Source organism: Triticum urartu, chromosome 2A (assembly GCF_056163025.1).
Source record: "Triticum urartu cultivar PI428250 chromosome 2A, HENAU_Tu73, whole genome shotgun sequence".
NCBI classification, from domain to species: domain Eukaryota; kingdom Viridiplantae; phylum Streptophyta; class Magnoliopsida; order Poales; family Poaceae; genus Triticum; species Triticum urartu.
In genome coordinates, this window is record NC_141874.1 from 548,909,713 (window position 1) to 548,936,248 (window position 26,536).

The 26,536-nt window shown below is 45.4% G+C and overlaps 1 protein-coding gene across 1 annotated transcript; it reads left to right on the forward strand.

The window, feature by feature from the left end:
• The first annotated feature begins 23,419 nt into the window (after positions 1–23,419).
• On the forward strand, positions 23,420–26,130 carry LOC147985841 (transcription termination factor MTEF18, mitochondrial-like). Its single transcript, XM_087544341.1, has 2 exons — positions 23,420–23,648; positions 24,019–26,130. The coding sequence occupies exon 2, from the start codon at positions 24,058–24,060 to the stop codon at positions 25,921–25,923; it is 1,866 nt and encodes a 621-aa protein (XP_087400467.1). The 5' UTR covers positions 23,420–23,648; positions 24,019–24,057; the 3' UTR covers positions 25,924–26,130.
• The last annotated feature ends 406 nt before the right edge of the window (positions 26,131–26,536 follow it).

Consider the following 26,536-nt stretch of genomic DNA (forward strand, 5'->3'; position numbering starts at 1 on the left):
AACAAACTATGGACTTTGATTAACTTGCCCGATGATGAGTGAGTTATTAAGAATAAATGGATCTTCAAGAGGAAGATGGACACTGATAGTAGTGTTACTATCTACAAAGCTCAAATTGGCGCAAAATGTTTTTGACAAGTTCAAGGTGTTGACTACGATGAGATTTTCCTACTCGTATCGATGCTTAAAAGTCTGTCCGAATCATGTTAGCAGTTGCCGCATTTTATGAAATCTGGCAAATGGATGTCAAAACTATATTCCTTAATGGGTTTCTTAAAGAAGAGTTGTATATGATGCAACCAGAAGGTTTTGTCGATCCTAAAGATGCTAACAAAGTGAGCAAGCTCCAGCGATCCATCTATGGACTGGTGCAAGCATCTCGGAGTTGGAATATATTCTTTGATAAAGTGATCAAAGCATATGGTTTTATACAGACTTGCGATGAAGCCTGTATTTACAAGAAAGTGAGTGGGAGCACTACAACGTTTCTGATAAGTATATGTGAATGACATATTGTTGATTGGAGATAATGTAGAATTTTCTGGAAAGCATAAAGGAGTGTTTGAAAAGAGTTTTTCAAAGAAAGACCTCGATGAAGCTGCTTACACATTGAGCATCAAGATCTACAGAGATAGATCAAGACGCTTGATAAGTTTTTTCAATGAGTACATACCTTGACAAGATTTTGAAGTAGTTCAAAATAGAACAGTTAAAGAAGGAGTTCTTGCCTGTGTTGCAAGGTGTGAAGTTGAGTAAAGACTCTAAACCTGACCACAGTAGAAAAATAGAAAGGGAATGAAAAGTCATTCCCTATGCCTCAGTCATAGGTTCTATAAAGTATGCTATGTTGTTTACCAGTCCTATTGTATACTTTAGCATGATTCTGGCAAGGGAGTAGAATAGTGATCTAGGAGTAGATCACTGGACATCGGTCAAAAATTATCCCTAGAGGACTAAGGAAATATTTCTCGGTTATGGAGGTGATAAAAGAGTTCGTCGTAAAGAGTTACGTCGATGCAAGCTTTTTACATCGATCTAGATGACTCTAAGACTCGATCTGGATACATATTGAAAGTGGGAGCAATTAGCTAGAGTATTGTAGACATAGAAATTTGCGAAATACATACGGATCTAAATGTTGCAGACCCGTAGACTAAACTTCCCTCACAAGCAAAACATGATCACTCTTTAGGCGTTAATTGTTGGGGAACGTAGTAATTTCAAAAAAATTCCTACGCACACGCAAGATCATGGTGATGCATAGCAACGAGGGGGGGAGTATGATATACATACCTAGTAGATCGACAACGGAAGCGTTTTGGTTGATGTAGTCGTACGTCTTCACGGCCCGACCGATCAAGCACCGAAACTACGGCACCTCCGAGTTTTAGCACACATTCAGCTCGATGATGATCCCCGGACTCCCATCCAGCAAAGTGCCGGGGAAGAGTTCCGTCAGCACGACGGCGTGGTGACGATCTTGATGTACTACTGCTGCAGGGCTTCGCCTAAGCACCACTACAATATAATCGAGGACTATGGTGGCTGGGGGCGCCGCACACGGCTAAGGAATAGATCACGTGGATCAACTTGTGTGTTCTAGGGTGCCTCTGCCTCAGTATATAAAGGACCAAAAGGGGGGAGGCTGGCCGGCCAAGGAGGGCGCGCCAGGAGAGTCCTACTCCCTCTGGGAGTAGGATTCCCCCCCCCAATCCTAGTTGGAATAGGATTCGCGGAGGGGGAAAAGAGAGAGAGGGGCCGGCCCCCTCTCCTTGTCCTATTCGGACCAAGGGAGGGGAGGGGCGCGCGGCCCATGAGGGGCTGCCTCTTCTCTTTTCCACTAAGGCCCATCATGGCCCATATAGCTCCGGGGGGTTCCGGTAACCTCCTGGTACTCCGGTAAAATCCCGATTTCACCCGGAACACTTCCGATATCCAAACATAGGCTTCCAATATATCAATCTTTATGTCTCGACCATTTCGAGACTCCTCGTGATGTCCGTGATCACATCCGGGACTCTGAACAACCTTCGGTACATCAAAATGCATAAACTCATAATATAACTGTCATCGTAACCTTAAGCGTGCGGACCCTACGGGTTCGAGAACAATGTAGACATGACCGAGACACGTCTCCGGTCAATAACCAATAGCGGGACCTGGATGCCCATATTGGCTCCTACATATTCTACGAAGATCTTTATCGGTCAGACCGCATAACAACATACGTCGTTCCCTTTGTCATCGGTATGTTACTTTCCCGAGATTCGATCGTCGGTATTCCAATACCTAGTTCAATCTCGTTGCCGGCAAGTCTCTTTACTCGTTCTGTAATACATCATACCGCAACTAACTCATTAGTTGCAATGCTTGCAAGGCTTAAGTGATGTGCATTACCGAGAGGGCCCAGAGATACCTCTCCGACAATCGGAGTGACAAAACCTAATCTCGAAATACGCCAACCCAACATGTACCTTTGGAGACACCTGTAGTACTCCTTTATAATCACCCAGTTACGTTGTGACGTTTGGTAGTACCCAAAGTGTTCCTCCGGTAAACGGGAGTTGCATAATCTCATAGTTATAGGAACATGTATAAGTCATGAAGAAAGCAATAGCATCATACTAAACGATCGGGTGCTAAGCTAATGGAATGGGTCATGTCAATCAGATCATTCTCTTAATGATGTGATCCCGTTAATCAAATAACAACTCATTGTTCATGGTCAGGAAACATAACCATCTTTGATTAACGAGCTAGTCAAGTAGAGGCATACTAGTGACACTTTGTTTGTCTATGTATTCACACATGTATTATGTTTCCGGTTAATACAATTCTAGCATGAATAATAAACATTTATCATGATTATAAGGAAATAAATAATAACTTTATTATTGCCTCTAGGGCATATTTCCTTCAGTCTCCCACTTGCACTAGAGTCAATAATCTAGATTACACAGTAATGATTCTAACACCCATGGAGCCTTGGTGCTGATCATGTTTTGCTCGTGGAAGAGGCTTAGTCAACGGGTCTGCAATATTCAGATCCGTATGTATCTTGCAAATCTCTATGTCTCCCACCTGGACTAGATCCCTGATGGAATTGAAGCGTCTCTTGATGTGCTTGGTTCTCTTGTGAAATCTGGATTCCTTTGCCAAGGCAATTGCACCAGTATTGTCACAAAAGATTTTCATTGGACCCGATGCACTAGGTATGACACCCATATCGGATATGAACTCCTTCATCCAGACTCCTTCATTTGCTGCTTCCGAAGCAGCTATGTACTCCGCTTCATATGTAGATCCCGCTACAACGCTTTGTTTAGAACTGCACCAACTGACAGCTCCACTGTTCAATGTAAACACGTATCCGGTTTGCGATTTAGAATCGTCCGGATCAGTGTCAAAGCTTGCATCAACGTATCCTTTTACGATGAGCTCTTTGTCACCTTCATATATGAGAAACATATCCTTAGTCCTTTTCAGGTATTTCAGGATGTTCTTGACCGCTGTCCAGTGATCCACTCCTAGATTACTTTGGTACCTCCCTGCTAGACTTATAGCAAGGCACACATCAGGTCTGGTACACAGCATTGCATACATGATAGATCCTATGGCTGATGCATAGGGAACATCTTTCATATTCTCTCTATCTTCTGCAGTGGTCGGGCATTGAGTCTTACTCAACTTCACACCTTGTAACACAGGCAAGAACCCTTTCTTTGCTTGATCCATTTTGAACTTCTTCAAAATTTTGTCAAGGTATGTGGTTTGTGAAAGTCCAATTAAGCATTTTGATCTATCTCTATAGATCTTAATGCCTAATATGTAGGCAGCTTCACCGAGGTCTTTCATTGAAAAACTCTTATTCAAGTATCCCTTTATGCTATCCAGAAATTCTATATCATTTCCAATTAGTAATATGTCAACTACATATAATATCAGAAATGCTACAGAGCTCCCACTCACTTTCTTGTAAATACAGGCTTCTCCAAAAGTCTGTATAAAACCAAATGCTTTGATCACACTATCAAAGTGTTTATTCCAACTCCGAGAGGCTTGCACCAGTCCATAAATGGATCGCTGGAGCTTGCACACTTTGTTAGCTCCCTTTGGATCGACAAAGCCTTCTGGTTGCATCATATACAATTCTTCTTCCAGAAATCCATTCAGGAATGCAGTTTTGACATCCATCTGCCAAATTTCATAATCATAAAATGCAGCAATTGCTAACATGATTCGGACAGACTTAAGCATCGCTACGGGTGAGAAGGTCTCATCGTAGTCAATCCCTTGAACTTGCCGAAAACCTTTTGCGACAAGTCGAGCTTTGTAGACAGTAATATTACCGTCAGCGTCAGTCTTCTTCTTGAAGATCCATTTATTCTCAATTGCTTGCCGATCATCGGGCAAGTCAACCAAAGTCCATACTTTGTTCTCATACATGGATCCCATCTCAGATTTCATGGCTTCAAGCCACTTTGCGGAATCTGGGCTCACCATCGCTTCTTCATAGTTCGTAGGTTCATCATGATCTAGTAGCATGACTTCCAGAACGGGATTACCGTACCACTCTGGTGCGGATCTTACTCTGGTTGATCTACGAGGTTCAGTAGTATCTTGTTCTGAAGTTTCATGATCATCATCATTAGCTTCCTTACTAACTGGTGTAGGTGTCACAGAAACAGTTTTCTGTGATGTACTACTTTCCAATAAGGGAGTAGGTATAGTTACCTCGTCAAGTTCTACTTTCCTCCCACTCACTTCTTTCAAGAGAAACTCCTTCTCTAGAAAGTTTCCGAATTTGGCAACAAAAGTCTTGCCTTCGGATCTGTGATAGAAGGTGTATCCAATAGTCTCCTTTGGATATCCTATGAAGACACATTTCTCCGATTTGGGTTCGAGCTTACCAGGTTGAAGCTTTTTCACATAAGCATCGCAGCCCCAAACTTTCAGAAACGACAACTTTGGTTTCTTGCCAAACCACAGTTCATAAGGCGTCGTCTCAACGGATTTTGATGGTGCCCTATTTAACGTGAATGCGGCCGTCTCTAGAGCGTATCCCCAAAGCGATAGCGGTAAATCAGTAAGAGACATCATAGATCGCACCATATCCAGTAAAGTACGATTACGACGTTCGGACACACCATTACACTGAGGTGTTCCGGGTGGCGTGAGTTGCGAAACTATTCCACAATTTTTCAAATGTACACCAAACTCGTAACTCAAATATTCTCCTCCACGATCAGATCGTAGAAACTTTATTTTCTTGTTACGATGATTTTCAACTTCACTCTGAAATTCCTTGAACTTTTCAAATGTTTCAGACTTATGTTTCATTAAGTAGATATACCCATATCTGCTTAAATCATCTGTGAAGGTGAGAAAATAACGATATCCGCCACGAGCCTCAATATTCATCGGACCACATACATCTGTATGTATGATTTCCAACAAATCTGTTGCTCTCTCCATAGTACCGGAGAACGGCGTTTTAGTCATCTTGCCCATGAGGCACGGTTCGCAAGTACCAAGTGATTCATAATCAAGTGGTTCCAAAAGTCCATCAGTATGGAGTTTCTTTATGCGCTTTACACCGATATGACCTAAACGGCAGTGCCACAAATAAGTTGCACTCTCATTATCAACTCTGCATCTTTTGGCTTCAACATTATGAATATGTGTGTTACTACTATCGAGATTCAAGAAGAATAGACCACTCTTCAAGGGTGCATGACCATAAAAGATATTACTCATATAAATAGAACAACCATTATTCTTTGATTTAAATGAATAACCGTCTCGCATCAAACAAGATCCAGATATAATGTTCATGCTTAACGCTGGCACCAAATAACAATTATTTAGGTCTAATACTAATCCCGAAGGTAGATGTAGAGGTAGCGTGCCGACTGCGATCACATCGACTTTGGAACCGTTTCCCACGCGCATCGTCACCTCGTCCTTAACCAATCTTTGCTTGATCCGTAGTCCCTGTTTCGAGTTGCAAATATTAGCAATAGAACCAGTATCAAATACCCAGGTGCTACTGCGAGCATTAGTAAGGTACACATCAATAACATGTATATCACATATACCTTTGTTCACCTTGCCATCCTTCTTATCCGCCAAATACTTGGGGCAGTTCCGCTTCCAGTGACCAGTCTGCTTGCAATAGAAGCACTCAGTTTCAGGCTTAGGTCCAGGTTTGGGTTTCTTCTCTTGAGTAGCAACTTGCTTGCCGTTCTTTTTGAAGTTCCCCTTCTTCTTTCCTTTGCCCTTTTTCTTGAAACTAGTGGTCTTGTTGACCATCAACACTTGATGCTCCTTCTTGATTTCTACCTCCGCAGCTTTCAGCATCGCGAAGAGCTCGGGAATAGTCTTATTCATCCCTTGCATATTATAGTTCATCATGAAGCTCTTGTAGCTTGGTGGCAGTGATTGGAGAATTCTGTCAATGACGCAATCATCTGGAAGATTAGCTCCCAATTGAATCAAGTGATTATTATACCCAGACATTTTTGAGTATATGCTCACTAACAGAATTGTTCTCTTCCATCTTGCAGCTATAGAACTTATTGGAGACTTCATATCTCTCAATCCGGGCATTTGCTTGAAATATTAACTTCAACTCCTGGAACATCTCATATGCTCCATGACGTTCAAAACGTCGTTGAAGTCCCGATTCTAAGCCGTAAAGCATGGCACACTGAACTATCGAGTAGTCATCAGCTTTGCTTTGCCAGACGTTCATAACATCCGGCGTTGCTCCTACAGCAGGCCTGGCACCCAGTGGTGCTTCCAGGACGTAATTCTTCTGTGCAGCAATGAGGATAATCCTCAAGTTATGGACCCAGTCCGTGTAATTGCTACCATCATCTTTCAACTTTGCTTTCTCAAGGAACGCATTAAAATTCAATGAAACAACAGCACGAGCCATCTATCTACAATCAAACATTAACAAGCAAGATACTAATCAGGTACTAAGTTTCATGATAAATTTAAGTTCAGTTAATTTACTCAAAGAACTCCCACTTAGATAGACATCCCTCTAATCCTCTAAGTGATTACGTGATCCAAATCAACTAAACCATGTCCGATCATCACGTGAGATGGAGTAGTTTCATTGGTGAACATCATTATGTTGATCATATCTACTATATGATTCACGCTCGACCTTTCGGTCTCCGTGTTCCGAGGCCATATCTGTATATGCTTGGCTCGTCAAGTATAACCTGAGTATTCCGCGTGTGCAACTGTTTTGCACCCATTGTATTTGAACGTAGAACCTATCACACCCGATCATCACGTGGTGTCTTAGAACGAAGAACTTTCGCAACGGTGCATAGTCAGGGAGAACACTTCTTGATAATTTAGTGAGAGATCATCTTATAATGCTACCGTCAATCAAAGCAAGATAAGATGCATAAAAGATAAACATCACATGCAATCAATATAAGTGATATGATATGGCCATCATCATCTTGTGCTTGTGATCTCCATCTCCGAAGCACCGTCGTGATCACCATCGTCATCGGCGTGACACCTTGATCTCCATCGTAGCATCGTTGTCGTCTTGCCAATCTTGTGCTTCCACGACTATCGCTACCGTTTAGTGATAAAGTAAAGCATTACAACGCGATTGCATTGCATACAATAAAGCAACAACCATATGGCTCCTGCCGGTTGCCGATAACTCGGTTACAAAACATGATCATCTCATACAATAAAATTCAGCATCATGTCTTGACCATATCACATCACAACATGCCCTGCAAAAACAAGTTAGACGTCCTCTACTTTGTTGTTGCAAGTTTTACGTGGCTGCTACGGGCTTAAGTAAGAACCAATCTCACCTACGCATCAGAACCACAACGATAGTTTGTCAATTTGACTCCGTTTTAACCTTCGCAAGGACCGGGCGTAGCCATACTTGGTTCAACTAAAGTTGGAGAAACTGTCACCCACAAGCCACCTCTGTGCAAAGCACGTCGGGAGAACCGGTCTCGCGTAAGCGTACGCGTAATGTCGGTCTGGGCCGCTTCATCCAACAATACCGCCGAACCAAAGTATGACATGCTGGTAGGCAGTATGACTTATATCGCCCACAACTCACTTGTGTTCTACTCGTGCATATAACATCAACATATAAAACCTGGCTCTGATGCCACTGTTGGGGAACGTAGTAATTTCAAAAAAATTCCTACGCACACGCAAGATCATGGTGATGCATAGCAACGAGGGGGGGAGTATGATCTACATACCTAGTAGATCGACAACGGAAGCGTTTTGGTTGATGTAGTCGTACGTCTTCACGGCCCGACCGATCAAGCACCGAAACTACGGCACCTCCGAGTTCTAGCACACGTTCAGCTCGATGACGATCCCCGGACTCCGATCGAGCAAAGTGTCGGGGAAGAGTTCCGTCAGCACGACGGCGTGGTGACGATCTTGATGTACTACTGCTGCAGGGCTTCGCCTAAGCACCGCTACAATATAATCGAGGACTATGGTGGCTGGGGGCGCCGCACACGGCTAAGGAATAGATCACGTGGATCAACTTGTGTGTTCTAGGGTGCCTCTGCCTCAGTATATAAAGGACCAAAAGGGGGGAGGCTGGCCGGCCAAGGAGGGCGCGCCAGGAGAGTCCTACTCCCTCTGGGAGTAGGATTCCCCCCCCCCCCAATCCTAGTTGGAATAGGATTCGCGGAGGGGGAAAAGAGAGAGAGGGGCCGGCCCCCTCTCCTTGTCCTATTCGGACCAAGGGAGGGGAGGGGCGCGCGGCCCATGAGGGGCTGCCTCTTCTCTTTTCCACTAAGGCCCATCATGGCCCATATAGCTCCGGGGGGTTCCGGTAACCTCCTGGTACTCCGGTAAAATCCCGATTTCACCCGGAACACTTCCGATATCCAAACATAGGCTTCCAATATATCAATCTTTATGTCTCGACCATTTCGAGACTCCTCGTGATGTCCGTGATCACATCCGGGACTCTAAACAACCTTCGGTACATCAAAATGCATAAACTCATAATATAACTGTCATCGTAACCTTAAGCGTGCGGACCCTACGGGTTCGAGAACAATGTAGACATGACCGAGACACGTCTCCGGTCAATAACCAATAGCGGGACCTGGATGCCCATATTGGCTCCTACATATTCTACGAAGATCTTTATCGGTCAGACCGCATAACAACATACGTCGTTCCCTTTGTCATCGGTATGTTACTTTCCCGAGATTCGATCGTCGGTATTCCAATACCTAGTTCAATCTCGTTGCCGGCAAGTCTCTTTACTCGTTCTGTAATACATCATACCGCAACTAACTCATTAGTTGCAATGCTTGCAAGGCTTAAGTGATGTGCATTACCGAGAGGGCCCAGAGATACCTCTCCGACAATCGGAGTGACAAAACCTAATCTCGAAATACGCCAACCCAACATGTACCTTTGGAGACACCTGTAGTACTCCTTTATAATCACCCAGTTACGTTGTGACGTTTGGTAGTACCCAAAGTGTTCCTCCGGTAAACGGGAGTTGCATAATCTCATAGTTATAGGAACATGTATAAGTCATGAAGAAAGCAATAGCATCATACTAAACGATCGGGTGCTAAGCTAATGGAATGGGTCATGTCAATCAGATCATTCTCTTAATGATGTGATCCCGTTAATCAAATAACAACTCATTGTTCATGGTCAGGAAACATAACCATCTTTGATTAACGAGCTAGTCAAGTAGAGGCATACTAGTGACACTTTGTTTGTCTATGTATTCACACATGTATTATGTTTCCGGTTAATACAATTCTAGCATGAATAATAAACATTTATCATGATTATAAGGAAATAAATAATAACTTTATTATTGCCTCTAGGGCATATTTCCTTCAGTCTCCCACTTGCACTAGAGTCAATAATCTAGATTACACAGTAATGATTCTAACACCCATGGAGCCTTGGTGCTGATCATGTTTTGCTCGTGGAAGAGGCTTAGTCAACGGGTCTGCAATATTCAGATCCGTATGTATCTTGCAAATCTCTATGTCTCCCACCTGGACTAGATCCCTGATGGAATTGAAGCGTCTCTTGATGTGCTTGGTTCTCTTGTGAAATCTGGATTCCTTTGCCAAGGCAATTGCACCAGTATTGTCACAAAAGATTTTCATTGGACCCGATGCACTAGGTATGACACCCATATCGGATATGAACTCCTTCATCCAGACTCCTTCATTTGCTGCTTCCGAAGCAGCTATGTACTCCGCTTCATATGTAGATCCCGCTACAACGCTTTGTTTAGAACTGCACCAACTGACAGCTCCACTGTTCAATGTAAACACGTATCCGGTTTGCGATTTAGAATCGTCCGGATCAGTGTCAAAGCTTGCATCAACGTATCCTTTTACGATGAGCTCTTTGTCACCTTCATATATGAGAAACATATCCTTAGTCCTTTTCAGGTATTTCAGGATGTTCTTGACCGCTGTCCAGTGATCCACTCCTAGATTACTTTGGTACCTCCCTGCTAGACTTATAGCAAGGCACACATCAGGTCTGGTACACAGCATTGCATACATGATAGATCCTATGGCTGATGCATAGGGAACATCTTTCATATTCTCTCTATCTTCTGCAGTGGTCGGGCATTGAGTCTTACTCAACTTCACACCTTGTAACACAGGCAAGAACCCTTTCTTTGCTTGATCCATTTTGAACTTCTTCAAAATTTTGTCAAGGTATGTGGTTTGTGAAAGTCCAATTAAGCATTTTGATCTATCTCTATAGATCTTAATGCCTAATATGTAGGCAGCTTCACCGAGGTCTTTCATTGAAAAACTCTTATTCAAGTATCCCTTTATGCTATCCAGAAATTCTATATCATTTCCAATTAGTAATATGTCAACTACATATAATATCAGAAATGCTACAGAGCTCCCACTCACTTTCTTGTAAATACAGGCTTCTCCAAAAGTCTGTATAAAACCAAATGCTTTGATCACACTATCAAAGTGTTTATTCCAACTCCGAGAGGCTTGCACCAGTCCATAAATGGATCGCTGGAGCTTGCACACTTTGTTAGCTCCCTTTGGATCGACAAAGCCTTCTGGTTGCATCATATACAATTCTTCTTCCAGAAATCCATTCAGGAATGCAGTTTTGACATCCATCTGCCAAATTTCATAATCATAAAATGCAGCAATTGCTAACATGATTCGGACAGACTTAAGCATCGCTACGGGTGAGAAGGTCTCATCGTAGTCAATCCCTTGAACTTGCCGAAAACCTTTTGCGACAAGTCGAGCTTTGTAGACAGTAATATTACCGTCAGCGTCAGTCTTCTTCTTGAAGATCCATTTATTCTCAATTGCTTGCCGATCATCGGGCAAGTCAACCAAAGTCCATACTTTGTTCTCATACATGGATCCCATCTCAGATTTCATGGCTTCAAGCCACTTTGCGGAATCTGGGCTCACCATCGCTTCTTCATAGTTCGTAGGTTCATCATGATCTAGTAGCATGACTTCCAGAACGGGATTACCGTACCACTCTGGTGCGGATCTTACTCTGGTTGATCTACGAGGTTCAGTAGTATCTTGTTCTGAAGTTTCATGATCATCATCATTAGCTTCCTTACTAACTGGTGTAGGTGTCACAGAAACAGTTTTCTGTGATGTACTACTTTCCAATAAGGGAGTAGGTATAGTTACCTCGTCAAGTTCTACTTTCCTCCCACTCACTTCTTTCAAGAGAAACTCCTTCTCTAGAAAGTTTCCGAATTTGGCAACAAAAGTCTTGCCTTCGGATCTGTGATAGAAGGTGTATCCAATAGTCTCCTTTGGATATCCTATGAAGACACATTTCTCCGATTTGGGTTCGAGCTTACCAGGTTGAAGCTTTTTCACATAAGCATCGCAGCCCCAAACTTTCAGAAACGACAACTTTGGTTTCTTGCCAAACCACAGTTCATAAGGCGCCGTCTCAACGGATTTTGATGGTGCCCTATTTAACGTGAATGCGGCCGTCTCTAGAGCGTATCCCCAAAGCGATAGCGGTAAATCAGTAAGAGACATCATAGATCGCACCATATCCAGTAAAGTACGATTACGACGTTCGGACACACCATTACACTGAGGTGTTCCGGGTGGCGTGAGTTGCGAAACTATTCCACAATTTTTCAAATGTACACCAAACTCGTAACTCAAATATTCTCCTCCACGATCAGATCGTAGAAACTTTATTTTCTTGTTACGATGATTTTCAACTTCACTCTGAAATTCCTTGAACTTTTCAAATGTTTCAGACTTATGTTTCATTAAGTAGATATACCCATATCTGCTTAAATCATCTGTGAAGGTGAGAAAATAACGATATCCGCCACGAGCCTCAATATTCATCGGACCACATACATCTGTATGTATGATTTCCAACAAATCTGTTGCTCTCTCCATAGTACCGGAGAACGGCGTTTTAGTCATCTTGCCCATGAGGCACGGTTCGCAAGTACCAAGTGATTCATAATCAAGTGGTTCCAAAAGTCCATCAGTATGGAGTTTCTTTATGCGCTTTACACCGATATGACCTAAACGGCAGTGCCACAAATAAGTTGCACTCTCATTATCAACTCTGCATCTTTTGGCTTCAACATTATGAATATGTGTGTTACTACTATCGAGATTCAAGAAGAATAGACCACTCTTCAAGGGTGCATGACCATAAAAGATATTACTCATATAAATAGAACAACCATTATTCTTTGATTTAAATGAATAACCGTCTCGCATCAAACAAGATCCAGATATAATGTTCATGCTTAACGCTGGCACCAAATAACAATTATTTAGGTCTAATACTAATCCCGAAGGTAGATGTAGAGGTAGCGTGCCGACTGCGATCACATCGACTTTGGAACCGTTTCCCACGCGCATCGTCACCTCGTCCTTAACCAATCTTTGCTTGATCCGTAGTCCCTGTTTCGAGTTGCAAATATTAGCAATAGAACCAGTATCAAATACCCAGGTGCTACTGCGAGCATTAGTAAGGTACACATCAATAACATGTATATCACATATACCTTTGTTCACCTTGCCATCCTTCTTATCCGCCAAATACTTGGGGCAGTTCCGCTTCCAGTGACCAGTCTGCTTGCAATAGAAGCACTCAGTTTCAGGCTTAGGTCCAGGTTTGGGTTTCTTCTCTTGAGTAGCAACTTGCTTGCCGTTCTTTTTGAAGTTCCCCTTCTTCTTTCCTTTGCCCTTTTTCTTGAAACTAGTGGTCTTGTTGACCATCAACACTTGATGCTCCTTCTTGATTTCTACCTCCGCAGCTTTCAGCATCGCGAAGAGCTCGGGAATAGTCTTATTCATCCCTTGCATATTATAGTTCATCATGAAGCTCTTGTAGCTTGGTGGCAGTGATTGGAGAATTCTGTCAATGACGCAATCATCTGGAAGATTAGCTCCCAATTGAATCAAGTGATTATTATACCCAGACATTTTTGAGTATATGCTCACTAACAGAATTGTTCTCTTCCATCTTGCAGCTATAGAACTTATTGGAGACTTCATATCTCTCAATCCGGGCATTTGCTTGAAATATTAACTTCAACTCCTGGAACATCTCATATGCTCCATGACGTTCAAAACGTCGTTGAAGTCCCGATTCTAAGCCGTAAAGCATGGCACACTGAACTATCGAGTAGTCATCAGCTTTGCTTTGCCAGACGTTCATAACATCCGGCGTTGCTCCTACAGCAGGCCTGGCACCCAGTGGTGCTTCCAGGACGTAATTCTTCTGTGCAGCAATGAGGATAATCCTCAAGTTATGGACCCAGTCCGTGTAATTGCTACCATCATCTTTCAACTTTGCTTTCTCAAGGAACGCATTAAAATTCAATGAAACAACAGCACGAGCCATCTATCTACAATCAAACATTAACAAGCAAGATACTAATCAGGTACTAAGTTTCATGATAAATTTAAGTTCAGTTAATTTACTCAAAGAACTCCCACTTAGATAGACATCCCTCTAATCCTCTAAGTGATTACGTGATCCAAATCAACTAAACCATGTCCGATCATCACGTGAGATGGAGTAGTTTCATTGGTGAACATCATTATGTTGATCATATCTACTATATGATTCACGCTCGACCTTTCGGTCTCCGTGTTCCGAGGCCATATCTGTATATGCTTGGCTCGTCAAGTATAACCTGAGTATTCCGCGTGTGCAACTGTTTTGCACCCATTGTATTTGAACGTAGAACCTATCACACCCGATCATCACGTGGTGTCTTAGAACGAAGAACTTTCGCAACGGTGCATAGTCAGGGAGAACACTTCTTGATAATTTAGTGAGAGATCATCTTATAATGCTACCGTCAATCAAAGCAAGATAAGATGCATAAAAGATAAACATCACATGCAATCAATATAAGTGATATGATATGGCCATCATCATCTTGTGCTTGTGATCTCCATCTCCGAAGCACCGTCGTGATCACCATCGTCATCGGCGTGACACCTTGATCTCCATCGTAGCATCGTTGTCGTCTTGCCAATCTTGTGCTTCCACGACTATCGCTACCGTTTAGTGATAAAGTAAAGCATTACAACGCGATTGCATTGCATACAATAAAGCAACAACCATATGGCTCCTGCCGGTTGCCGATAACTCGGTTACAAAACATGATCATCTCATACAATAAAATTCAGCATCATGTCTTGACCATATCACATCACAACATGCCCTGCAAAAACAAGTTAGACGTCCTCTACTTTGTTGTTGCAAGTTTTACGTGGCTGCTACGGGCTTAAGTAAGAACCAATCTCACCTACGCATCAGAACCACAACGATAGTTTGTCAATTTGACTCCGTTTTAACCTTCGCAAGGACCGGGCGTAGCCATACTTGGTTCAACTAAAGTTGGAGAAACTGTCACCCACAAGCCACCTCTGTGCAAAGCACGTCGGGAGAACCGGTCTCGCGTAAGCGTACGCGTAATGTCGGTCTGGGCCGCTTCATCCAACAATACCGCCGAACCAAAGTATGACATGCTGGTAGGCAGTATGACTTATATCGCCCACAACTCACTTGTGTTCTACTCGTGCATATAACACCAACATATAAAACCTGGCTCTGATGCCACTGTTGGGGAACGTAGTAATTTCAAAAAAATTCCTACGCACACGCAAGATCATGGTGATGCATAGCAACGAGGGGGGGAGTATGATCTACATACCTAGTAGATCGACAACGGAAGCGTTTTGGTTGATGTAGTCGTACGTCTTCACGGCCCGACCGATCAAGCACCGAAACTACGGCACCTCCGAGTTCTAGCACACGTTCAGCTCGATGACGATCCCCGGACTCCGATCGAGCAAAGTGTCGGGGAAGAGTTCCGTCAGCACGACGGCGTGGTGACGATCTTGATGTACTACTGCTGCAGGGCTTCGCCTAAGCACCGCTACAATATAATCGAGGACTATGGTGGCTGGGGGCGCCGCACACGGCTAAGGAATAGATCACGTGGATCAACTTGTGTGTTCTAGGGTGCCTCTGCCTCAGTATATAAAGGACCAAAAGGGGGGAGGCTGGCCGGCCAAGGAGGGCGCGCCAGGAGAGTCCTACTCCCTCTGGGAGTAGGATTCCCCCCCCCCCCAATCCTAGTTGGAATAGGATTCGCGGAGGGGGGAAAAGAGAGAGAGAGGGGCCGGCCCCCTCTCCTTGTCCTATTCGGACCAAGGGAAGGGAGGGGCGCGCGTCCCATGAGGGGCTGCTTCTTCTCTTTTCCACTAAGGCCCATCATGGCCCATATAGCTCCCGGGGGGTTCCGGTAACCTCCTGGTACTCCGGTAAAATCCCGATTTCACCCGGAACACTTCCGATATCCAAACATAGGCTTCCAATATATCAATATTTATGTCTCGACCATTTCGAGACTCCTCGACATGTCCGTGATCACATCCGGGACTCCGAACAACCTTCGGTACATCAAAATGCATAAACTCATAATATAACTGTCACCGTAACCTTAAGCGTGCGGACCCTCCGGGTTCGAGAACAATGTAGACATGACTGAGACACGTCTCCGGTCAATAACCAATAGCGGGACCTGGATGCCCATATTGGCTCCTACATATTCTACGAAGATCTTTATCGGTCAGACCGCATAACAACATACGTCATTCCCTTTGTCATCGGTATGTTACTTGCCCGAGATTCGATCGTCGGTATTCCAATACCTAATTCAATCTCGTTGCCGGCAAGTCTCTTTACTCGTTCTATAATACATCATCCCGCAACTAACTCATTAGTTGCAATGCTTGCAAGGCTTAAGTGATGTGCATTACCGAGAGGGCCCAGAGATACCTCTCCGACAATCGGAGTGACAAAACCTAATCTCGAAATACGCCAACCCAACATGTACCTTTGGAGACACCTGTAGTACTCCTTTATAATCACCCAGTTACGTTGTGACGTTTGGTAGTACCCAAAGTGTTCCTCCGGTAAACGGGAGTTGCATAATCTCATAGTTATAGGAACATGTATAAGTCATGAAGAAAGCAATAGCATCATACTAAACGATCGGGTGCTAAGCTAATGGAATGGGTCATGTCAATCAGATCATTCTCTTAATGATGTGATCCCGTTAATCAAATAACAACTCATTGTTCATGGTCAGGAAACATAACCATCTTTGATTAACGAGCTAGTCAAGTAGAGGCATACTAGTGACACTTTGTTTGTCTATGTATTCACACATGTATTATGTTTCCGGTTAATACAATTCTAGCATGAATAATAAACATTTATCATGATTATAAGGAAATAAATAATAACTTTATTATTGCCTCTAGGGCATATTTCCTTCATTAATCACATAGCGATGTGAATTAGATTATTGACTCTAGTAAATCTTTTGGGTATTAGTCACATGGAGATGTGAACTAATCACATAAAGATGTGAACTAGATTATTGACTCTAGTGCAAGTGGGAGACTGAAGGAAATATGCCCTAGAGGCAATAATAAAGTTATTATTTATTTCCTTATAGCATGATAAATGTTTATTATTCATGCTAGAATTGTATTAACCGTAAACTTAGTACATGTGTGAATACATAGACAAACAAAGTGTCACTAGTATGCCTCTACTTGACTAGCTCGTTGAATCAAAGATGGTTAAGTTTCCTAGCCATAGACATGAGTTGTCATTTGATTAACGGGATCACATCATTATAGAATGATGTGATTGACTTGACCCATTCCGTTAGCTTAGCACGATGATCGTTTAGTTTGTTGCTACTGCTTTCTTCATGGCTTATACATGTTCCTCTGACTATGAGATTATGCAACTCCCGAATACTGAAGGAACACTTTGTGTGCTACCAAACGTCATAACGTAACTGGGTGATTATAAAGGTTCTCTACAGGTGTCTCCGATGGTATTTGTTGAGTTGGCATAGATCGAGATTAGGATTTGTCACTCGGATTGTCGGAGAGGTATCTCTGGGCCCTCTCGGTAGTGCACATCACTATAAGCCTTGCAAGCAATGTGACTAATGAGTTAGTTCCGGGATGATGCATTATGGAACGAGTAAAGAGACTTGCCGGTAACGAGATTGAACTAGGTATTGAGATACCGATGATCGAGTCTCGGGCAAGTAACATACCGATGACAAAGGGAACAACGTATGTTGTTATGCGGTTTAACCGATAAAGATCTTCATAGAATATGTAGGAGCCAATATGAGCACCCAGGTTCCGCTATTGGTTATTGACCGGAAATGAGTCTCGGTCATGTCTACATAGTTCTCGAACCCGTAGGGTCCGCACACTTAACGTTCGATGACAATCAGTATTATGAGTTTATGTGTTTTGATGTACCAAAGGTTGTTCGGAGTCCCGGATGAGATCAGGGACATGACGAGGAGTCTCGAAATGTTCGAGACATAAAGATCGATATATTGGAAGGCTATATTCAGACATCGGACATGTTCTGAGTGGTTCGGGTATTTATCGGAGTACCGGAGAGTTACGGGAATTCGCCGGGGAGTATATGGGCCTTATTGGGCTTTAGGGAGAGAGAGAGGGGCTGCCCAGGGCAGGCCGCGTGCCCCCCAAGGCCTAGTCCGAATTGGACTAGGGGGAGGGGCGGCGCCCCCTCCTTCCTTCTCTTCTCTCTTCCCCTTCCTTTTTTCCTACTCCTGCTACTTGGAAGGGGGGGTCCTACTCCCGGTGGGAGTAGGACTCCCCAGGGCGCGCCATAGTAGAGGTCCGGCTGAAGGAAATATGCCCTAGAGGCAATAATAAAGTTATTATTTATTTCCTCATATCATGATAAATGTTTATTATTCATGCTAGAATAGTATTAACCGGAAACATGATACATGTGTGAATACATAGACAAACAGATTGTCACTAGTATGCCTCTACTTGACTAGCTCGTTGATCAAAGATGGTTATGTTTCCTAACCATAGACATGAGTTGTCATTTGATAAACAGGGTCACATCATTAGGAGAATGATGTGATTAACTTGACCCATTTCGTCAGCTTAGCACTTGATCATTTTAGTTTACTGCTATTGCTTTCTTCATGACTTATACATGTTCCTATGACTATGAGATTATGTAACTCTCGTTTACCAGAGGAACACTTTGTGTGCTACCAAACGTCACAACGTAACTAGGTGATTATAAAGGTGCTCTATAGGTGTCTCCGATGGTACTTGTTGAGTTGACATAGATCAAGATTAGGATTTGTCACTCCGATTGTCGGAGAGGTATCTTTGGGCGCACTCGGTAATGCACATCACTATAAGCCTTGCAAGCATTGTAACTAATGAGTTAGTTGCGGTATGAGGCATTATAGAACGAGTAAAGATACTTGCCGGTAACGAGACTGAACTAGGTATTAAGATACCGACGATCGAATCTCGGGCAAGTAAGATACCGATGACAAAGGGAACAACGTATGCTGTTATGCGGTTTGACCGATAAAGATCTTCATAGAATATGTGGGAGCCAATATGAACATCCAGGTTCCTCTATTGGTTATTGACCGGAGACGTGTCTCGGTCATGTATAAATAGTTCTCGAACCCGTAGGGTCCGCATGCTTAAAGTTCGGTGACGATCGATATTATGAGTTTTTGTGTTTTGATGTACCAAAGGTAGTTCGGAGTCCCGGATATGATCACAGACATGACGAGGAGTCTCGAAATGGTCGAGACGTAAAGATAGATATATTGGACGACTATATTCTGACACCGAAAGTGTTACGGGTGTTTTCGGAGAAAACCGGAGTGCGGGAGGGTTACCGGAACCCCCCGGAAGAAATAATGGGCCTTATGGGCCTTAGTGGAGAGAGAGAGGGCTAGCCTAGGGCAGGCCGCGCGCCCCTCCCCCTCTGGTCCGAACTGGACTAGGAGAGGGGGGGCGGCGCCCCCCTTTCCTTCTCCCTCTCCCCCTTCCTTTCCCCCTCCTAGTAGGAGTAGGAAAGAGGGGAGTCCTACTCCTACTAGGAGGAGGACTCCTCCTCCTGGCGCGCCATAGAGGGCCAGCTGGCCTCCCCCTTGCTCCTTTATATACGGGGGCAGGGGGCACCTCTAGACACAAGTTGATCATTGATCCCTTAGCCGCGTGTGGTGCCCCCCTCCACCATGATCCACCTTGATCATATCGTAGCGGTGCTTAGGCGACGCCCTGCGTCGGTAGCAACATCATCACCGTCAACACACCGTCGTGCTGACAGAACTCTCCCATGAAGCTCTGCTGGATCGGAGTTCGTGGGATGTCATCGAGCTGAACGTGTGCTGAACTCGGAGGTGCCGCGCGTTCGGTACTTGGATCGGTCGGATCATGAAGATGTTTGACTACATCAACCGCGTTCTCATAACGCTTTCCGCTTATGGTCTACGAGGGTACGTGGACGATACTCTTCCCTCTCGTTGCTGGGCATCACCATGATCTTGCGTGTGCGTTGGAATTTGTTTGAAATTACTACGTTCCCCTACACCGCCCCCCCTCCTCCACTCCTTTATATACGGGGGAAGGGGGCACCCCATAGAGACACAAGTTGATCACCGATCTTTTAGCCGTGTGCGGTGCCCCCCTCTACCATAATCCACCTCGGTCATATCGTAGCGGTGCTTAGGCGAAGTCATGTGTCGGCAGCTTCATCAACACCATCATCACGCCGTCGTGCTGACGGAACTCTCCCGCAAAGGTCTACTGGATCGTGAGTTCATGGGACGTCACCGAGCTAAACGTGTGCAGATCGCGGAGGTGCCATACGTTCGGTACTAGGATCGGTTGATCGTGAAGACGTACGACTACATCAACCGCGTTGTCATAACGCTTCCGCTTACGGTCTACGAGGGTACATGGACGACACTCTCCCCTCTCATTTTTTGAAGGGTCTCTCTCCCCTCTCATTGCTATGCATCACCATGATCTTGCGTGTGCGTAGGAAAATTTTTGAAATTACTACATTCCCCAATAGTGGCGCCCCTAGTCCGAATTGGACAAGGGGTGGGGGGGGGCGCCCCCTCCCTCCTTCTCTCCCCTTCCTCCTTCCTTCCCCTCCTTGTTGGACTAGGAAAGGGGGAACCTACTCCTAGAAGGAGTAGGATTCCCCCTGAGGGAGTCCTGGATTAGGGGTGTCCGGATAGCCGGACTATACCTTCGGCCGGACTCCTGGACTATGAAGATATGAGATTGAAGACTTCGTCCCATGTCCGGAAGGGACTTTCCTTGGCGTGGAAGGCAAGCTTGGCGATACGGATATGTAGATCTCCTACCATTGTAACCGACTATGTGTAACCCTAGCCCTCTCCGGTGTCTATATAAACCGGAGGGTTTTTAGTCCATAGGACGAACAACAATCATACCATAGGCTAGCTTCTAGGGTTTAGCCTCTCTGATCTCGTGGTAGATCTACTCTTGTATTACCCATATCATCAATATTAATCAAGCAGGACGTAGGGTTTTACCTCCATCAAGAGGGTTCGAACCTGGGTAAAACATTGTGTCCCCTGCCTCCTGTTACCATCCGCCTAGACGCACAGTTCGGGACCCCCTATCCGAGATCCGCCGGTTTTGACACCGACATTGGTGCTTTCATTGAGAGTTCCTCTGTGTCGTCACTTTTAGGCCCGATGGCTTCTTCGATCATCAGCAGCAACGCAATCCAGGGTGAGACTTTTCTCCCCGGACAGATCTTCGTATTTGGCGGCTTTGCACTGTGGGCCAATTCGCTTGGCCATCTGGAGCAGATCGAAAGCTACGCCCCTGGCCATCAGGTCAGATTTGGAAGTTTGAGCTACACGGCCGACCTCCGCGGAGACTTGATCTTCGACGGATTCGAGACGCGGCCGAGCGCGCCGCACTGTCACGATGGGCATGATCTAGCTCTGCCGCCGAACACTGCCCTGGAGGCCGCACCCGCATTAGCCCCGACCCTTAATTCGGAGCCAATTGTGCCAATCGAGGATGGGTGGTTGGACACCGCCTCGGGGGCTGCAATCTCTACGGTGATCGAGCCGAACACCAGCCCTATTCTCTGCGAAGCCCGTGACTCCAAGGAGCCGGACTCCTCTCCAGACTCCGAGCCCTCTACGCCCCTACCGATCGAACCCAATTGGGCACCAATCATGGAGTTCACCGCCGCGGACATCTTTCAGCACTCGCCCTTCGGCGATATTCTGAATTCACTAAAGTCTCTTTCTTTATCAGGAGAGCCCTGGCCGGACTATGGTCAGCGAGGTTGGGATGCAGATGATGAAGAAATTCAAAGCCCACCCACCACCCACTTCGTAGCCACTGTCGATGATTTAACCAACATGCTCGACTTCGACTCCGAAGACATCGACGGTATGGACGCCGATGCAGGAGACGATCAATAACCAGCGCCTATAGGGCACTGGAAAGCCACCTCGTCGTATGATATATACATGGTGGACACCCCAAAAGAAGGCAATGGCGATGGAACAGCGGAGGATGACCCCTCCAAGAAGCAGCCTAAGCGCCAGCGTCAGCGGCGCCACTCTAAATTCCGCCAAAGCAAAAACGGTGATTCCGGCATGGGGATAATAACACCCCAGACAGTGCCGAAGACAACCACCTCCAGCAAGATTCAACACAGGAGGATGGAGAAGCCAGCCCTCATTTGAGAGCGGCAGACAGAGAGGTCGAGGACAATAATTATATGCCTCCCTCCGAAGACGAGGCAAGCCTCGACGACGACGAATTTGTCGCGCCGGAGGATCCCGTCGAACAAGAGCGTTTCAAACGCAGGCTTATGGCCACGGCGAGCAGCCTCAAGAAAAAACAGCAACAACTTAGAGCTGATCAAGATTTGCTAGCCGACATATGGACTGAAGTCCTTGTGGCTGAAGAGTATGAACTCGAACGCCCCTCCAAGAGCTACCCAAAGCGCAGGTTGCTACTCCTACTAGAGGAGGAAGCACCTAAACCTACATCACCAGCGCATGATGCGGCCGATCGGCCACCCCGTGGCCGCGACAGAGAAGCCTCTCGGCCCTCCACTCAAGCCGCACCCCGGCGCCGCTCAAAAAATACCAAGGCACGGGAAAATGCTGTTGGAAATATGCCCTAGAGGCAATAATAAATAGGTTATTATTTTATTTCCTTGTTCATGATAATCGTTTATTATCCATGCTAGAATTGTATTGATAGGAAACTCAGATACATGTGTGGATACATAGACTCGTTGATCAATAGATGGTTACGATTTCCTGACCATGGACATTGGATGTCGTTGATAACGGGATCACATCATTAGGAGAATGATGTGATGGACAAGACCCAATCCTAAGCCTAGCACAAGATCGTGTAGTTTGTTTGCTAAAGCTTTTCTAATGTCAAGTATCATTTCCTTAGACCATGAGATTGTGCAACTCCCAGATACCGTAGGAGTGCTTTGGGTGTGCCAAACGTCACAACGTAACTGGGTGGCTATAAAGGTACACTACAGGTATCTCCGAAAGTGCCTGTTGGGTTGGCACGAATCGAGACTGGGATTTGTCACTCCGTGTAAACGGAGAGGTATCTCTGGGCCCACTCGGTAGGACATCATCATAATGTGCACAATGTGATCAAGGAGTTGATCACTGGATGACGTGTTACAGAACGAGTAAAGAGACTTGCCGGTAACGAGACTGAACAAGGTATCGGGATACCGACGATCGAATCTCGGGCAAGTACCGTACCGATAGACAAAGGGAATTGTATGCAGGATTGATTGAATCCGCGACATCGTGGTTCATCCGATGAGATCATCGTGGAACATGTGGGAGCCAACATGGGTATCCAGATCCCGCTGTTGGTTATTGACCGGAGAGTTATGCATTTCCTTGTCCTCCTCTTTGGGGAGGAACGAATCCAGCCCAGTGAGCCAGCAACCAACTCAATCTTCTTTGACCTGCGAGTTGCGACGGCAGACCCCTGAGCGTGGGGGTGGGGCACCGGCGTCCGGCCTGTTGGCCGCTGTGGCTTGCCGCCGCGGGGGGCGACCGCCGGCTGGTGGCCGGCCGGATTGGACTCGCCGGAACATCCGCTCTTCGGCTCCTGCCTCTGCCGCGAACAACACCAGACAACGTCGACGCCGCGCGGTGCCTCAGTGAGCCGGTGAGCAGACTGCCCTCGCTGGATCTCTCTCAATCTCTCCCCTATGGAAATTGTGGAAAGTTCAAATATTTTGATTCCACGAAAGAAAAAAAATCACCTTAGTTGAGGAGAATTCTAATTAGGTCATCTGGTCATGGATTTTGTACTGAAATAGAAAATGCCCTTTACAGCGAACCGAATTCTGCCCGTGGTTAAATAGGACTTTAGGGGTGCAAAAAAATGAAGAGCTCAGTTGTAGTGAACCGAATTCTGTACTGATTAGTAATAGATTTTGTAAGCTAATGTGAAGAAGATCAATATAATTATCTAAGTTTCTTGATATTTGCAATATCTAACTTGTTGTATTTGTATGATTTCGTTTTTTTTACAGCTTCGCCCCTCCAAAGATTTCTTTCAAGCTCCAGCACTGATGGGGTGGGCATGGGCAGCCCTCCGGTCCGGAGTTCCAAGGTGGTGTGCCCAAAATCCATCGTGCTCGTCCAGCTGGGTCGGCTCGATCCGCCTCATCATTCGGTCGCAGCCCTATTCGACCGCTCCCAGTCCCAGCCACGGCGGGGAGGAGGATGGGGATCCAGACGAGGTCAGGCAAGAGATGCTGAACAGATGGATGTTCCGCGCCGCACAGACAACTTTCAGGGACTACCTCCATGCCACGCGCGGCTTGTGCTTCACTGACGCCAAGCATATCAGCGAGCGCTCGCCTGTCTTCCTCGGCGAGCTGCTGGATGAGGTGAAGGTGAACAAGGCGGTGACGAAGGCTGCCGATCAGGGTGAAGACGAGGCGAGGCTGAGGTCAAAAGTGAAGAAGAGGGTCAGCAGGGCGCTGGTGCGATTGTTCCACCGCCGCCCTGTCAACGAGTTCAGGCCCTTCTTTGAGAGCATTGGCCTCAGGCCAAGCGAGTGCGATTACCTCTTGCCGCAGGACCTCACATTCCTCGCGGATGCCGAGATGCTGCTCGAGAGCTGCCATGCACTATGCAGTTACGGCATCGCACGCCGCAAGATTGGAAGGATATACTGGAATGCTACCGAGGTGTTTAGTCTTGGCCAGGGCGTTCTTGCATCTAAGCTCGAGGCCCTTGAGGGTCTAGGCTTCAGTAAGGCCAGTGTGATCAAACTAGTGATCTCTACTCCGACCGTGTTGGTTCATGACCCGGCCGTGGAACTGAAGACGTTCTTGCTGTGGCTGGACGACATTGGGATTCAGCGAGACTGGATCGGCCAGTTCTTATCTGAAAGGGTGTCCTATAATTGGCCAAAAATGGTACAAGCCCTTCAGTCCTTGAGCGATCTGGGGTTCACCAAGGATGACATTGGTAAAGTGGTGAGGAAAAATCCACATTTGTTGTTGGAACAGTCTGGTGGGGAGCTACACTCCACAGTTGACACCATGCAAAGGGTCGGATCTAGAAAAAGGGAGCTACTTGATCTTTTTCTGAACCACCCCAATGTTGACAGAGTGGATGTCGGTTGGAACATATCGAAGGGATCATGTTTCTTACATGACATTGGCATAAGCTATTGTGATGTGAAGAAGATTTTGAATTCTCACGGATGGATGTTCGGTGCTGCCCCCATGAAAGCCACGAGCACCATTCTTGCGCAACTCAATGTGGGCAAGGCGCGGCTGCGAAAGATCATAATGGAGGAACCATGTCAGTCGATGAATTATACGATTGGCTCGAAGGTCAGCAGACTGCCGAGATGTAAACCTGAACCCTGTGTCAAGGAGAAGAGAGAATTCTTAAGACGCATAGGATTTGTCGAAGGCTCGGAAGATATGGAGAAGGCACTCAAAGCTATCCGTGGAAAAGGCACAAAACTGCAAGATCGGTACAACAAACTAGTGGAGAAAGGGTTAGACCCAAAACATGTAGCCCACATGGTGAAGGTTGCTCCTCGGATTCTGAATCAGAAGACGGACGCCCTTGCTTATAAGATATCCTTCCTTGTGCATGTGGCGGGTTATCCCCTGAGTGCTCTCCCTGCGTTCCCACGGTACCTAGAGTTCACTGTGCACAAAAGCAAACTTAAGATGCTGGTGTACAGTTGGCTGCTAGAAAGGGGGCTGGCTGCACCCCAACTTACTCTAAGCACGGTCCTAGCTTCCTCGGAAACAGAATTCATCAAGGCTCACCATGTATATAAGGTTCCCATGGGTCGTGAGGTTTGGTCGAAGCTCAAGCGGGAGGGAGGTAGCTTCGGCCAAGAGGAGATCAGATGGCTGCGACACAGGTGCAACTTGGACGATAGTCGAATCGAATGCATGAGTTGATTGCTTTTCTTTTCTTTCTTTCTGCATTTCTAGCTCAATACTACATTATTCAGATATAGTACAACCTTCTATAATCCCTGCCTCCTCACATATTCCTGTTCTCTTTCCGAAGAAACATGTGATAATCCTGTCAGTGATATTTGTAATTTGGGCTTCTAGCATTGTGGTACTGGCATTTATCATTGCATTGTTCTTTTTTTTGTGAGAGATCACATTGTTCTTTTGACGTCATGGTAGTACTATTTCACATCTTATTCACATTGTACTTTTTTTATTACGTATTTCCGAGAGCTCAGAGTTGGTCTTAGCAGTATTCAAAATATACCCTCAAAACAATTTCTGTTGGCTTATTTTGGTCCCTCCGAGTTTCTGACCATATAAATGACTGAAATGCCTTCTCCTAATGTCCTGCCTAGACTCTCGTGGTCCAGTATTGGAAAATGAATAATAAGCGAATGGAAGATGAAGACAAAAAAGAAACAAACAGGAGAAAATACTTACACATGGAAGCTTTCGGATGGAGGATGTATATAGTGTGGTGTGTTTGTTTTTGTTCACTGTTTATTCAGAGTCATGTGTGTCCCAGGAGAAAGTAGTAATCATGCTGCAATTT

Coding starts and splice junctions, on each gene's coding strand:
- LOC147985841 (XM_087544341.1), top strand. CDS start 24,058: ATGGGGTGGGCATGGGCAGCCCTCCGGTCCGGAGTTCCAAGGTGGTGT.